Source organism: Triturus cristatus, chromosome 11 (assembly GCF_964204655.1).
Source record: "Triturus cristatus chromosome 11, aTriCri1.1, whole genome shotgun sequence".
Lineage (NCBI taxonomy): Eukaryota > Metazoa > Chordata > Amphibia > Caudata > Salamandridae > Triturus > Triturus cristatus.
The window spans coordinates 1,104,803,621-1,104,819,623 of NC_140594.1; the positions used below are offsets into that span (position 1 = coordinate 1,104,803,621).

The 16,003-nt window shown below is 46.5% G+C and overlaps 1 protein-coding gene across 1 annotated transcript in view; it reads right to left on the reverse strand.

Moving 5' to 3' along the window:
* Positions 1 to 4,840: 4,840 nt before the first annotated feature.
* The window catches only part of LOC146786082 (heat shock protein beta-7-like), a 91,235-nt gene continuing 80,072 nt past the window's right edge, over positions 4,841 to 16,003 (reverse strand). Inside the window, exons 2-3 of the mRNA XM_085635531.1 lie at positions 6,804 to 6,952; positions 4,841 to 5,172 (exon numbers count right to left, since the gene is read on the reverse strand). Coding sequence (XP_085491657.1) covers positions 4,999 to 5,172; positions 6,804 to 6,952 — 323 coding nt within the window. The 3' untranslated portion in view covers positions 4,841 to 4,998. The remainder of the gene's footprint in view (positions 5,173 to 6,803; positions 6,953 to 16,003) is intronic.

Sequence of the window (16,003 nt, forward strand, 5' to 3'; positions counted from 1 at the left end):
GACCTGGAACAGAATTCATATGCATCCTCTTCCGGGTCCCAGTGACTAAGCACGCTTCCTGACTTTGAATCATATTGAGCCAATGGAGCAGAGCCCAAGGCAGCTCGATATATACTGCAATACAGTACTGAAGCCTGGTCTCTAAATCGCTTCTGGCCACTATCAAAGGATGCCATACGGCAAGGACATACTGGTGTTACTGGCTTGAGAAAATGCATTGTAGAACTGAACACGGAAGTGATGTGAGCGATTAACCACATAGTAAAGAATAACTCCTGATTTTACTTTTCAAACATTTTGAATTGTTTTTACTAGTTACAGAAGAATATAATTAATTAAGGCTGTTGATGTTTTTTCAAACTAGAATATTTTTTATAATGTAATGAAAACAGGAAATGAGACAGGATCACCTGGGAGCTTATGGGATAGATGGGCGTTGTCAAAGTAGGCAAGAAAACAAACACCACACCTTAAAACTAGCTTTTGCAGGAACTATGTCAGTCAGTCAGTCAAAAATCTTTATTCGGCTAAATTATAGCCATAAAAGAACAGACTATGTATAAATCTTAAACTAAGGAAGGGAAAGACAAGTGTCTTGAGAAACATCACATCTCACTGGGTACTAGTCAAAAGGGCACCCTTCCAATGTGACACAATTCACTCTGTCAGATACAAAAAGCACACCTATATCCCATATTCACTAGTATTTCCTGCCAGAAAACACAACAATTTTAGCTGTGAGACTACAAAATATATTTAGTCCAACACATTAAAAACAAGCATTGGCAAAGCTAATCGGTCTGGTGCTGGCTGCCCTCCTTTGGCTTTGCCTGTGCTTATTTGGTTTGTGAATGGTTTTTGTATAAAGACACAAGTGGTTCAATAGCAGTGTTGGGTGAAATACATACATATACATACATCTATATATATATATATTTATATATATATATATATATATATATATATACACATAAATATATGCACACACACACACACACACACACACACACATATATATATAGATACACATATATATATATATATATATATATATATATATATATATATATATCTCCAAATGCACTAAAAACAAAACTGGTACAAATATTTCATTTTTCTTAGCTCAAAACACGTGTTTCATTCTTCATGAGCACTTCGACGAAGCACAGCAGGTACTGAGCGCCAAACTTATTAACAGCATAACATTCAAAGACCAGTGTCTTCTTAACGGTCCAACAAACAGCACGTTACTGCATGGGTCATCCTCCGCTGGTGCAAGCCTATGGCCCTGGGAACCATTTTATGCAAAACAGCCTACATGTGTCCACATTCAAAACAGGGCTTGCACTTGCCAAGAGCCGTCAACTATGAGTTTTGAGTGACCCAAGATTCAGTAGCCCTCCCAGTGCATTCTGGTCAGTGTGGTCCTTCTTTGCAAAGTTCCAGTTCTTCCAGTGGAACAAAGCTTGACAACAGATAATTGCTTTCAAGTATTTCATTTCTCTCAGCCTCAGACACGTTTCACTTTTCATGAACACTTCGCTGTGGCAAAGCAGGTATTAAGCACCAAACTTGTTTGCAGCATAATATTTGAAAAACAGTATGTCCTTCACTGTCCAATAAACACCATCTACTGCATTGGCCATGCCCCACTTGTACAAGCCATTGGCCCTGAGAACGGTTTTTATCCTAAACAACTTCCATGTGGCCGCAGTGGTCCTGGCTTCTGGCCAGACCAAGTACCCAATCTCTCTATGAGTGGCTGGCCAACTCCCATGGGGAACTGTGCCCAGCCCCTCAAACACAGCCAACCCATCACTGCACATGGCACAGTAGGGGTGTGGCAGCAGGGCCCAGCCTCCTGCTGCAGTGGCCACCCCCTCCCCTTCCCCCCCCCCCACTGCAGTTGGCTTGTTCTGAACATGGCCTTCTGTCATGCGCAGTGGGGGTTTGCCCCGCCCCCAACTCACTGCAGATGACCAACCTCCAATGTGACGATTGGCCACTGAGTTTGGTCTGTAGTCGGACCCTTCTGACTTTTTAAAATGTTTTTTCGGTATCATACTTGGTTGGAACCACAGTACCACACACAAGGACCTCGCTAGGTACTCTGGGTCCAGCCACTGTACCTTTGACTCCGCAGCTAAAAGTATATTTTTTTTAAATTTTGACATAAGGGAGAGTCCCTTTGGTACCCCACCACATGGGCCTTCAGAGGAGAAATGGGTGGTCAGGGTCTGCCCCTTTTTAATTTTTTTCAGGACCTGGGAACCAAGTTCTTGATTGCCATTATGGCAGCCAAAAACATTTCTCGTTAGTCCTTATGTGCCCTTGTTGTTTGCCTGCCCTAAAAGGGACCCCCCCACCACCACTCTGCACTCCCTTCTGGCACAAAGAATATGGCTAAAACTAATATTTAAAAGGTAGAAAAATACTTGTCACTTGTCCTAAAACCAGACCTATGAAATTCATAACTCAGTCTGCAAACATGGTGTTAGTATGGAGCAGAAACCACCAGTCATTGTGCCAAGATTTCTAATCAACCACAATCTCTGGTCGCAAAACACTGGCGACAGAGAAGCTTTTCTGTGCTCCTGAGTTGGCGCTGCTGACTACCAACTCCCTTTTGTAAGGTTTGGCAACCGGAACCTGGCATTTCTGATACCTTCTCTGAGTCTGTTTGCCTGACTGGGAGCTTAGGAGGGGTTGGGGGAATTCCCTTGCATGTAGTAGAGGCTGCCTAGAGAATGATGACCATGAGGAGCTCGGGCAGGAGGAACAGAATATAGCCCTATGGACCTGGGTAAAGAATCTGCACTGCAGTGCTGTGTAGTCAGGGGCGGCTCCTCGTCAATGGCGGAGGAGCATCGCCCCACTGATCAAAGTCACTCACAGAAAAATAAAATGATATTAAAACCATAATATCATTTTATTTTTCTCTGACTGTCTCTGGCTGGCATGCCTTTATAGGATGGGCCGGGCCATGAAATGGAGGAGTGGTGGGCACTTAAAAGTGCGTATGTTAGTTTGGCCGGCTGTGTTCACAGCCGGGTTGGAGAAAAGCTGCTGGCTCCCAGGCACGGTCTGATCAGCTGACCAGGTCACTCAGACCAATCCTGGTGCAGCTCTCATAGCATGAGAGCAGTGTCTGGATTGGGTGAGAAGCCTGTGCATTCCAGTGACGGCGGGAACAGGTACATTTTGCTTTTGATTATTTTCTTCCCTCATTCCCCCCTCCCCCGCCCCACTTGCGTTTTGCATCAGCCGACAGTGCGTGAAACCCTTGTGTCCCAGCAGCATGCCCAGAATATGAAGCACCTGTAATGCTTAATGTTCCTAAAATCATCTGCTGTGGTTTCCCCAAAGAAGAACAATGCTGGTGACTAACTGGCACCTGGAAAAATGTGCATTTCACTGGTTGTGCTGAAAGAAGCCAAAGTGCCTAGAGAAGGTTGCTACTACATCAAGACCGCATTTCACAGCTGAAGGTTGCATGTGAATGCAGAAATTTGTAAAGTGTGCACCTGCTCTAAAAGAGTTTCCTGGTGCTATATGGAGAGTAACGAGGAAAAGAAAATTGAAAGTCTAAGGAGTAAAAAGCCGGGTCTTAAGTTTCTTTCTGATGGGCCCCTTGCCTTCAATTTGTCGCAGTTCTACTGGAAGCCTACTCCGGGCCTGTGGTCCAAGGAGAGAGAAGGACCTGCCACCTGATTCAGTTAGTCGAACCCCAGGGATTATAGCCAAGTGACTGATGGATGAGCATAGGGTTCTGTTGGGAGAGTAGTGACATATCCTGGATGACAGGTAAGTGGGCCAGAGTGATTCATTGCTCTGTGCATTAGGAGTAAGGTCTCAAATAAGACTCGTTTATGCACAAGGAGCCAACGCAGGTTTCTCAAATGCGGCAAAACATGTGCATCAACCTCCCTTGGCTCACCAGTACAACTCTGGGTGGGCTGTTTGCTTTGATTGGGTGATGGGCCTGTGTTTGGGCCAGAGGACTAACTTCAGGACAATGGCCACCTGATAAGCCAGCAGACTGCATCATCCCACCACCTCTTTGTGTGCCACCCCGTAGCCTTAGCCAGAAGCCCGTGTATGAACACAAGACACTCAGTAAAGGCTCCCATAAGATTTGTAATTTTAGGACAAATGGGTAGTACAAGAACCAGGAGACAAAGGAACACACAGAAATTGTGTGTCAAGCATGGGTGACATGCCTGGCAGCAAGCATGGTGGTCAACAGGACTGTAAGATGGACAATCACATTTCAGCAGTACATGGGTTGAGCTAGTGTTCTTGTGGGGTGCTTGAGATGTGTACCTTTAAGCTATAGGTATGAAGTGCATCTGCAAATAACGTGTGAAGAGCACAGGAGGAACTCATATGATGAAAATGGATGTTAGATGTGGATGATTTGTGAATGGGAAAAAATAGCCCAATGCTCCTGAACCACTTCCTTCAAAAAAAGATACTATTTTATGAATGACCGACTGCCCACAGAGGCACCTTCACTGTACGAAGGAAGAGCCAGTCGGCGATAAGCAAGATTTGTTGATTGACTTTTCAGAGGTGTATCCTACATCTCAGCGGCATTCATGGCCATCCTCAAGTATATGGTCTTCTGTCATAGCCTAGCAAAGGGGTCCACTTTAGTTTGGGGGCATTCTACCTTTTCAGCTTTGCACTGTCTCTCAAGCTGCCCTGAAAAGGACCTCCCACAGAGGAGGTCCAAAAAGACAGACGTCACATAAAAGGGTCTGTTACCTGGGCTTGTTATCCTGGGTCTTCCACCTTCTCCAGTGCCGCAAAAACATACAAGATTCACAAGTAGACCGTGGCATTTATTACAAGTTTAATTGAGATTTATGGGTGCATTTGAGATGACAACAATCTTCATGTGGGGTTGTTGGATTCATAAATATTAGTCGATCCGCTCTGTCCTCTGGTTGGTGGCACACTTATGTGGTGAGGCGTTGACACATGATCACACCTCGTTCAAAACTTGGCCTCGCTGCGGTACAATGGCTCAGCTGGCAGGGGGTTGCGCTTAGCCGTGATCACCAGCATGCCATTATCTGCCAGAGCGCAGCTCACAGACATATGGTCCATGTCCTCCGGGAGCTGGCACTTATGGGTGAAGGTGTTGGTGATGGTTCCATCATCGGCCATCTGGAGAAGAAAACAGAACAACCAGAATCCGCTTTATACAGCATTTCAGTGGACAGTAGCGCGCCACGTCTGAGGGGCACTCATGATTATACTCAAGAATGTGGTCTTCTGTCACAACCCAGCAATAAAAACCCAAAGATGGAACAGGCAGACCATGAAAGACCCCCTCTATAGACCAGCGCCGCTAAGCCCAAGACTTTGTATGTTTCAAGATTTAGGGCCAGTTTAGCAAATGGAGAGGATCTGAGGGTCCCTGTGCTTGAAGACAATGCAACAAATCCTTAGACTTGATCTCAAAACCCTGATAGTTCCTCTTTAAAGAGATCACAAAGGAAACCATAAGGGTTTAGGGTGTCGATGTTCAGAGAGTTAACCTTCCGTCAGTGGCTATTCATATGGCAGAGAAGCATTTTTAAAATCTGTTGCATTACCTACAACTCTTTAAGGGGTAAAGGCGCCACATATCTGCAGCAGAAACGTAAACGCTATTTACCTACCAGACGCCCACGGTCTTTGGATAAAGCTTTGTTGAGTGTACCGATATCCGTTGAACTAGATGTGGAGGCAGAGACTTTTCTTACCTGGCTCTGCTCTACTAGAACAACTTTTCTCTTTGTTTAGAAAATTGCTGAAAACGTCCTTATTTTAATTGAATTCTCTCTTGCTTGTATCTGATGGCAGCGCTGAGATGCTCTTTGGGTGAGTCAAGCACTATATGAAATTTAATGAACATAACATATGTTCAGAGAGGTAACAACAGCAAATCAAATAGTGATGCTCAAGGTGTAACCCTGAGAGCACCTATGTGTGGAGGTGTCATAGCACATTATCAAACTTTGGGAATGGGAACCCTTGCACGATTTCCAAGGCTTGGAGAAAGTGCCCTAATTCTAGAGACTACAACTCCGAACAAGCAAGCATCCTTAAGAACCACAGCAGATCGTGAAGCGACGCTGGTCTGATCGAGGGAATGTTCAGCAGCGATACAAAGTGAGCCTCGCAGATCTTGAGTCTGAGGCACACTCGGGTATTCTGAGTCCAATCCTGAGTGTCTGGTGTTGGTATACTCAGGGTCTGAACCGAAGGCTTTGCTTGCTTTGGTCACATCAATTGTTTGGCCCTCAACCCAAACTTTGCTGAAGTATCTCCATATGTGGTGACTCCCCTGATGTGTCCCATCATAGGATTTTCTCTACCAACTCCATTTGCAGTGACTAATAACAATCTGGATGACTGCCTGAGAATGTACTTTGCCCAAGTATCTGAGAAGCTCACAACATAGTGAGACCTCAGAATCGGAGCACAAGTTTTGCATTTCTACATAGACATTGATGAGAGATGGGCACTACCAGGTCAACCGGGCACCTATTTCGAAGTCTGTCTCAACACTGTAGATTCTTGTGGCTCCAACTCTATCTAGTCTCCAGCTGTCCAATGACAGAGGGTACTCTTTGTCTACTCATGTCATGCCTTTTGCTCGTCTCTTCCTTTATCTTCTCCCCCTCCACACACACACTGGTGAATTCCAATATCAGATTGCCTCAAAGTTTTCTGGCCTCTCTCGACCCACCACATTCTTCAAGGTGACCGCTCTTCCAGGTATTTGATCCCTGCCCCTCCCCTTCTCTTACCTTCTCTGCCTGGATGACGATGTTGAAGTTGTACGTCAACACCACAATGTCTTGCGGTTCGAAGGGGCTCACGTCAGCAGTGACCTGGTAGGTGTCGCCCACAGTCATGACTTTTCCAAGGCCAGCGGGGCACGCAGTCACTGGTGGATCTGCATGGGAAAGAAAAGGAGGAAAGTGGAGTGATGTGGATGGAGTGGAGCAAAACCGGTTAAGGATTGAAAGACAGGACTCGTTGTCGGAGAATGACAAACAGATGAGGAGAAGGTAATGGCAGAAAGAGTGTAAAACATGAGGTGCAATAGAGGAGTGTAATGGAAATGTGTGTATGCAGTCGGTGAGGAATGAGGGTGTGTGAAGAACAGACCAGGAGGAAAAGGTAAGACACTCAACTCTTTAGAGTTCAGTGATATTTCAGCATGATTAACTGTGAGACCATGGCCTAGGCTTCTCATTACCCACCAACTTTGTCTAGTGTGTGCATGGTACTGTTCACTGTATCTCGACCAAGAGAGTGGTTCCCGCTACCACTCACACAATGTACATATTCAACTTTTAAGTGATTCAGCCTTACTGGGGAACCAGTGTATTGCCTGTTCCAGAACTCCAAGTTGTAACCCAAAAAATGGAGTTCCTGACAATTGTAGCTTCGGAATCTACAGGGGATTGACCGACCTTATCGGTCTCAGGCCAGAACTTGCCTAACATTCCATATGTAGTTCAACAATCCTAATGCGAGTACTGTCTACTTCTTGGACTCCACTTCGTGATAGCGTATCCAGTAGTCTCGATTGCCCTAAAGAAAAAGGTTACTTCACTTCTAGGGAACTTAGTCCATCCGAGTTGGAGGATATTGCAGTCCTACCCATCTGAATGCATGAGGAAAGGTTAAAAGTTTATCTAAGAGTCGACGCCGCCCCAGTGCCACAGGATGGCCAGGCAGTCTCAGCTGGCCCTCTACCACCTCCAGGTGCTTATATGCAGTGGGTCACTCTCCAACACCTGCTATGAAAACTGTACACTTTTGTGTACTTGTTTTTTTTAATTTAGCACTCCAACTCCGATCTGTAAATAAAAAGAATAAAAGCTCCTGCAACATTTTGCAGGAGTGTGCTGTGCCCACCTGCAAAATGGTATATCATAGGCTTTTAAAAACCTTTTCTTTAGTGAAGCTGCACAGCATCGCAAAAAAACATTGGCAAAACCAACGGGTTCCACAGGCGAGACCTATTGGCTCTGCCAATGCATTTTCCATATTTTGCTGTGGCATGAGCTCTGGCAAACAGCTGAAGCAGCCTCTATCCAGACCTAAATATGGTTGGGAAAAGCTGCTTCTGCAGTACATGTGTAGACATCAGGTATCGAAGAAAAACATCGCTTTGCAGGTAAATATTTTTGCCAACTCTGATAAATAAGGTACTTGTGTTACAGTGCTGATTTTTGACTCAGTCATTTTACTGCCTCTCTACCCTGACACTGCTCGCAGCTCGCTGCTGATGACCCAGTAGCCAGTGTCCTACTCGACCTTCAATCAATGAATCATTTGTAAAGCACAGAAACCACCTGTGAGGGTCTCAAGGCGCTGGAGCTGCTAGCTGCTACGTGGTGATCTGATCATTCAACCAACCAGGTCTTGAGTCCTTTCCTGAATTGCTGGAGCGATGGAGTGGCCCTGAGGTGCAGGGAAGGTTGTTCCAAGCTTTGGATGCCAGATGTGAGAAGGAGCGCCCTCCACTGTTGGCTAGATTAATTGGGGGGGGGTGGGGTCTGCGAGGAAGAGGGAGGCGGATCATAGGTGTCTGGTCAGTTGGTGGAAGTCAACTCTTATAGTGGAGACTAGGCTGCTTACAGTTGTATGGTAGTAGAAGCCTGCTGCCATCATATCCGTGCCAGTAATGCTTTGTGAATACTTGCAGACCATTGTGATTATTAGCACTTACAAGCAAGAACTGTTTGCCTCTAGTGTTGCCACAGCCAGAGCTGGGCATCTCTAGATGTGTGCTTCTTGCCCCTTGCCATTCATCAGCTGAGAGTAGTCTTTTTTGTTTGGGGGTGCTTGGCAAGCTGCTTGTAGTAGTTGCGGTCAGGGCTAGGTGGGATGTCAATGTGCTACCCTCGCAGCCCTTTTAGGTGCGACAGGGTTCACTATATGTCCTTCTGGTCCAGTCCAGCCAGACAGGGGGATTAGGACCTCCCTAGGCCTGTAGCTAACATGTAAATAGTTTTGAAAATGTGGTTGCTGTATTTTGAGTTATCTCAGAGCAAAGACAGAAGAACTTGCACACTAGTCATTGAGAATCACAGGTATATAAGATGCAGATCATTTGAAACAGGCGGGTACCAAACCTTTGTCACGCCCGGGGTAGAAATATTTGACTGGTCCCCCCAAATTTTGTTTCAGTTTTTATCTTTATTGGGCATATGACACATGCACTCCCCCTTTCCAATGCCCTTATTCCCTCCACATTCACCTCTCCTCTGCATCACTGTAAGTCTGTCTGTCTGTTTTGTTTATTTAGCCACATCCAGATGCCAGAAGATTCCTATCACCTGAAGAGTCCCGCAGGGCTCCACCCGGTCTCATTTCATCAACCTCTACATGGACCCCATTGGGGCTCTACCCACAAATAAGAGCATCAAGATTCACCAATATGACTAAAATAAACAACTTTACCTAAGTTCCCCTGCTCCAGACATTTAACTCCTCAAACACCGCCTGCACTTCATTCAGACCTGGATGTCCAAGGCCTACCTGAAGCTCAACCCAACCAACTGTTATTTGCAAAGAACAAGCAGTAAACAAAAGTCATGTGGATTCACCTTGGACACCAACCTCACCATCAAGGAACATATTGCCCCAAAAATAACAAAGCCACTGATCTCTGATTTGTGGCATCCCTGAAGCTGTGCAGCATGGCTAAAGTGAAACAGAAAAACATGGCTACCAGAGTCATTCTGTAGGTTCATGCACCATGCACGCGCATGCCTACAAAATGACATGTAAAGTTTCCAAAAAGTGATGGATGGAATGTTTGAATTAATCTCAGCCACTGGAAATTATTCGGGCCACATCCGAAACCATCGATATTTTGCACACCATGCCACCTCAGTTTGGGCCCAGCTATTTCCAATTCAGTCCTGACTCTGCTCCAGGACCTGGGTTCCTTGTGTTCTGTTTCAGGGAGGACCTGGTTTGGCAGTTTGTGCTGGACTGTTCCCATTGGATTAGGGTCAAGACTGATTTGCATATAGCTTATCACACGCTATCTTTATGTTTGTCCTGGACTCTAAGCGGTAGGCCTGTGCCGCAAGTTTCATGCTCTGTCGCATGCAGTCACCGATCTAAACTGCACTAAGCACTTTAGCAATGATCAGGACCTCTCTGAAATAGGCTTTTAATTGTTTTTAAAGAAAGCTTTTAACTAAGACACTAGCGCGAATTTGCACTTACCCATATTTCTTGTGTTCTGTGCCCTGTTCCACCGCGGCTGGTGCCGTTTGCTGTGGAGGGCAGACTGAACCGGAAATTCTTGTCTGACTTCCGGGTCAAAGGGGGCAGTCACTCGCTTGCCCGCCAATTTCCCTGCCACATTCATACAAATACAGGATGCAGCAGTGGACGTGCAGCGGGCGTGCACAGCGGGTGCGCCGCATGCGCGCCAAAGGAGCACCGAAGGCAAGCTCGTCTGCGCCCGTCCGCGCCTGGACCGGGCCCAGGGCCATGACTCCTGTCCATCACATTTCAAAAACAGGGACCACACTGACGTACTCCAATGTCACTCTTCTGAACCTCAACAAAAGAAATCTTAAACCACCCTGTCATCAGCTCGACCTATCCAATGAGCCCAAATCATGCCCCCCCTGCAACGTAAAGTTTCTCTTCACGAAAACCACAGCATGTTCCACAGAAAACTATGTAGCAGATGGGCAATCACCAGCACCCAAGACATTCACAGGCTTGCTCATCAATACCCACTCCCTAATAAAATACAACATAGAATTCTCAGAACTACTGACCACACACAAAGTAGATATGGCCTTCGTAACCGAATCCTGGGCTAATAGCACCTCTGACTTTGACCTGGCCATAGCTACTCCTCAAGGATTCTCAATTATCAAAAACGATAGACAAGACAGACGGAGAGGAGGACTATAGATCATAGTCAACAACTCCTTGGAGCTAAAGGGATCCCTGGCAGCAAGTAGCCCTGATTGCGAACTACTTTTCTTCAAAATCACCCTGAGTGCTAATTACACCTTTAATGGCACACTACTTTATAGACCTTCCAACTCGAAAAGTAAAAACAAATTTGAGGAAATCATCAGCCCAATAATAGAATCAAGCACCAACTCAGAGGACTACTGTATACTAGGTGGTTTCAACTACCACCTCGAAGACTTAGAAGATCACAATACAGCATCATTAATGGAGATGATGTCGAATGCTTCACTGGAACAGAAAGTAACTCACCCCACATATGATGCAGGGCACACTCTAGATGGATTATTCACATCCAATCCCCATCTTAAACTACAAGAAATTCTGTCAATTCCATGGTCAGACCATAGAGCCATCCTGTTCACAATAACCACCACACATCACATCCCCAGTGCGCATATACCCCTTAAGATAATCAAAGGATGCAACTGGAGGAATATTGACCTCCAGCAGATGCAATACATTATGGCATCCTCTGAACCCGACCTAAAACATGAGACCGATCAAGCGACATGGAACTTCACCAACTGGATTAAATCCGCAGTAAATTTATTAGCACCAGAAAAATGCATCAACAGCAAGTGCACAAAGAAATCCGAGCCCTAGTTCTGTGATGCCTTATGCAAACAGCAACAACTCTGCAGAAAGGCCGAGAAACGCTGGAGAAGCAACTACTCAATAACCGATAACATTTTATACTCCCAAACTTTGAGCATCTATAAAAAGATGTTACTGGACAAGAAAAGTAGCTATTTTTCAGATAAAATCCGGAAGCTGTCAACTCCAGCAAAGCTATTTTTTCAACATTGAAGAAACTGGTCAAACTCCCCGAACCACAAAAAAAGGATATTAGCGTGGCTTTCTGCAACCAACTTGCAGTGTTTTTTAAGGACAAAGTACAAATCATCTTTGAATCCCTCTCAGACCGGGACGACGGCACGGTAGTCACCCCTGACACAATCTCCCCATGCCCCACCCATGCTTTGGACTCCTTCACACCACCAAACATAGAACAGGTAGATCAGGCAATTAAATCAATTCAATCCGGAGCACCCTCAGACCCCTGTCCTCCCAACATATTTAATATGGCACCAGATACAATCAGTGAACAACTTAGTATACTTTTTGAAGAAACAATCATCTCCGGTGTCTTTCCAGACACATGGAAAATAGTATCAATTCTTCCAATATTGAAAAAACCCAATCTTGATCCCAACGACAAAAGCAGTTACAGACCAATTGCCAGGATCCCCTTCCCGGCCAAGGCCCTGGAAAAAATTCTTAACTCCCAACTAACGACCTTCATCTCCTCGGCAGCCCTGCTGGACTCCTCACAGTATGGTTTCCGACAAAGTCATGGCACTGAAACCGCCCTGATCATGGCAGCAGAGGAGATTCGGGCAATACTGGACACGGGTGCCAAGGTCGCTTTGATCCTGCTGGATCTGTCGGCGGCCTTCAACACCGTGAACCATGACATCCTAATCAGAAGGCTCCAAGAGGTGGGAATCAAGAACTCCGCTCAAAAACTGATCAAATCCTTTTTGAACAACAGATACCAATATGTCCAGGTTGGGGACTCCTGCTCAGAGCAGTTTAAGCTGCCTTGTGGGGTGCCGCAGGGCTCTTCTTTAAGCCCCACCCTGTTCAACCTTTATGTGACCCCTTTAGCAAAGGTCATCGGGCAATTTGGCTTCACACTTATATCTTATGCTGATGACACCCAAATTGTGGTGTCCATCTCCAGTAAGCCTGAGGAAACAGCTGAGCGTTTTAACCAATGCATGTCCCACATAAACCAGTGGATGGGGACAAACTGTCTAAAACTTAATGGAACCAAAACTGAGGTCCTCCTACTGGGCCCTGACACATCCTTCTGGTCTCAGAACTGGTGGCCTTCCAGTATGGGTGCTCACCCCACCCCAGTTCACAAAGTGAGGAACCTGGGTGTCATTTTTGATGACAGACTGACCTTCAAACACTAGGTCAACAAAGTGGTCTCTTCGGTGTTTCTCACACTAAAATCAATCCGTAAAGTGCGCTCCTTTATTCCCCCTGCAGCAGTAAAAACAATAGTAACGGCCCTAGCCATGGCCAGACGGGACTATGGAAATGCACTATACTCAGGCCTTCAAAAACAGCACATGGTTAAACTTCAGCAAGCACAAAACGCGGCTGCCAGAATGCTGCTCGACGTTCCCAAATTCTAGTCCATCTCAGAAGGCTTGAAAAACCTCCATTGGCTCCCCATGAAGAAAAGAATAGATTTCAAAGCCGATGTCGAACATACAAAGCTGTTCATGGAAATGGACCAGCATTTTTGAAGCAACACATCACATGGTACCATCCATCAAAGCACCTACACTCAGCACAGAGCAAACTCCTCAAGACACCAACATTCAAGAAAGCGAGCTGGGGAGGAAGAAGCTTTGTTTTGGGTACTGTGAGGCTGTGGAACCTGCTTCCTTTAAATATCAAAAGCTGCCCAACACTGCTCGGTTTCAGAAAACTACTAAAGACATGGCTCTTTTCAAACTAATTTTACCATCTCCGGCATTCTCCTCCGCAAAGCGCCTAGATGCCCCTGGGCATTGGTGCGCTCTATAAATTCCAAAATCAAAACACTCTGTCCAGCTCCCCTCTGCTTTGTGGCTAGGTTTGCACTATACAAGTGCATTTCATGCACGTCTCGCATTCAGTTCTCTTTAGCATTCCTCTCTTCTATATATCGCTCCTCTCTGCACTTTTCTTCTCCCTCCTTTACCTCATCTCTCGACTGCCCTGCGCACCTAAGCCTTGGCCAGCTCTCCTGTCCCCATCCTGTGATTCACCAGAATGACTCTCACCTTTCCAGACTGGTACATTGGAGCAGATTTATGTTTCCTGGCGCATTCCTGCAAATCAGCAGGGATGCGCCAGGAAAGATGCGTCACGCAAGTTTACCCTTGCGCCACGACAGATGCGCCGCATTTACAATGCAGCGCATCATGGCGCAAGGATAAACAGATGCGCGACGCATCTGATGGCGTAAGGGCGGCACATTGCTGGAATCGTGTCGCAAGCATGACGCAACTCCAGCAATGCTCAGGGGCTGCCCATACCTAACATGCTGCGTCGTGCCTTACGCCTGTTTCAAGCAGGCGCAGGGTTTTGACGCAGCAGCGTCGGAAAAGTGACTCAGTGAAATCTTGTAGATTTCACTGCGTCACTTTTCCAAGGCTTTTTCCGACGGAACGCCCACCCTGCATACATTAAACCTGACGCAGGTTTAATGTAGCGCAGGGCTTTACAACGTGACGCATCTCCCTAGATGCGTCACGTTGTAAATAAGGCGCAACATGGCGCATGGTTGACACCACCGCTGCGTCACAGAAGTGATGCAACGGCGGCATAAATGTCTCGCAAGGGGCTTGTAAATTTGCCCCAAAGTGATTTAGAGTCGCTGGAAGAGTTTAAGACCTGCACACCTCTGCCAGTGTCCCTTACTACTCTTCGGTAGCGCCCTTGAAGTTTAGACTAGAGTCTCATCAACAGTACTGTCAAAGTGCCTCAGTTCTGATTAGTAGCACACATGGAATTCCAAGCCAGAGACCAATAAACAGCTCAGCCAGTGCCCCTCCTTTCTGACTAGAATTAGGCCATGCTGCCCCGTAACTGAATCCCACACAGAGCCAGTGGAGTAACTGAGGGGGGCGGTCCGCCCTGGGCGGCATTGTTTTTGGGGTAGGTGGGAGTTTTGTCTGTCAACTATCACCATCCCCCCGGAACAAGTTGTCCATCGGCCGCCACCCCTCCCACCCCCGCCCCACCCCCGGAACAAGTCATCTGCCACCCGACACCCCCACCCCCCGCTTTTACGTGCACCCGGGCAGCAAACTTAGGAAACACCCCGGGTGGCAGTACATCTAGCTACGCCTCTGGGCAATGCAGGTCAGTGCAGAGTGGATTTACAATCTTTAAATATATAATAATCCCAATAAATAACACAGTTTACAATGTGGACTGATGAAAATTGTTGAAAAATGTATTTTTGAAACCTTCCCTTAATTCCCATAATTCCCATAATTGTGGCTGTGCCCCTCCATTCAGGGCGTACACCTGCTCCGATAGGGTTCCTGCTAGGGGCGGGCGGAACTTGCAGAGTTTCTTTTGGCAGAATTTTGCAGAGGTACAGAAAAACTGCGCGATTTTGCAGAATTCCTCCAACAGGTGAAAAATGCAGCTTGTGCTGCAATTTAGCACCGTTAGTGCAAGCAGCACTGGAAATCTGCGTGAACGTCACCATGTGTTGCGCAAGACGGAACGGCCATTCAAGTTGATTTTGCTGCCGCTCGAGTAGAGAATCTACTCGAGCTGCAGCAAATCTACTCGAACTGCAGCTCTCTGACCACAACCGCACAAACGCCAGCAAGCGCCCTCATTAGAAACCCGCACTAGGGGATGCCAAATCTCGCTCACCAGCATGCATATTCTGGAGTCTCGCAGAAGAAAAATTATGCCACGCGGCAACTGGCGGAATTTGGCCTGAACTCTGCATTAGAGAGTAAAGCGGAGTGGCCAAAATTCAGCCAATTCCGCAGGGGAAACAGAACATTCCACTCACCCCTAATTTCTGCACATATCCCTCAAACCCCTACCTTCCAGGGGATGCAGGGATTCAATCAAAAGTAATGCTGTCCTTGCACAAAAATGTGCTGCAAGTCACAGGATGTTTTTTTATTTAATTAAAGGAGGCAGTGAGGCCCTTCAAAGTAACTGGGAAGTTGGTAAACCTGCAGGGAATGGTCTGTACGAAGTGCGGGCCCAGGTCAGTTAGCCCCGGGTGCGCCCCCTTGTGCTGGCCCTGACTTGAAGCAGCTCTTTGCTCCTGTCTGTTGAGCTCACTGCTAGGTATGTGCTTTCTCCCTTCACACAGTTTCCAGGTTTCCTGATTTGATTCACTTTCACCTGTGCAAGTTTTTTCCGCTCACTGCGATATAGTGTT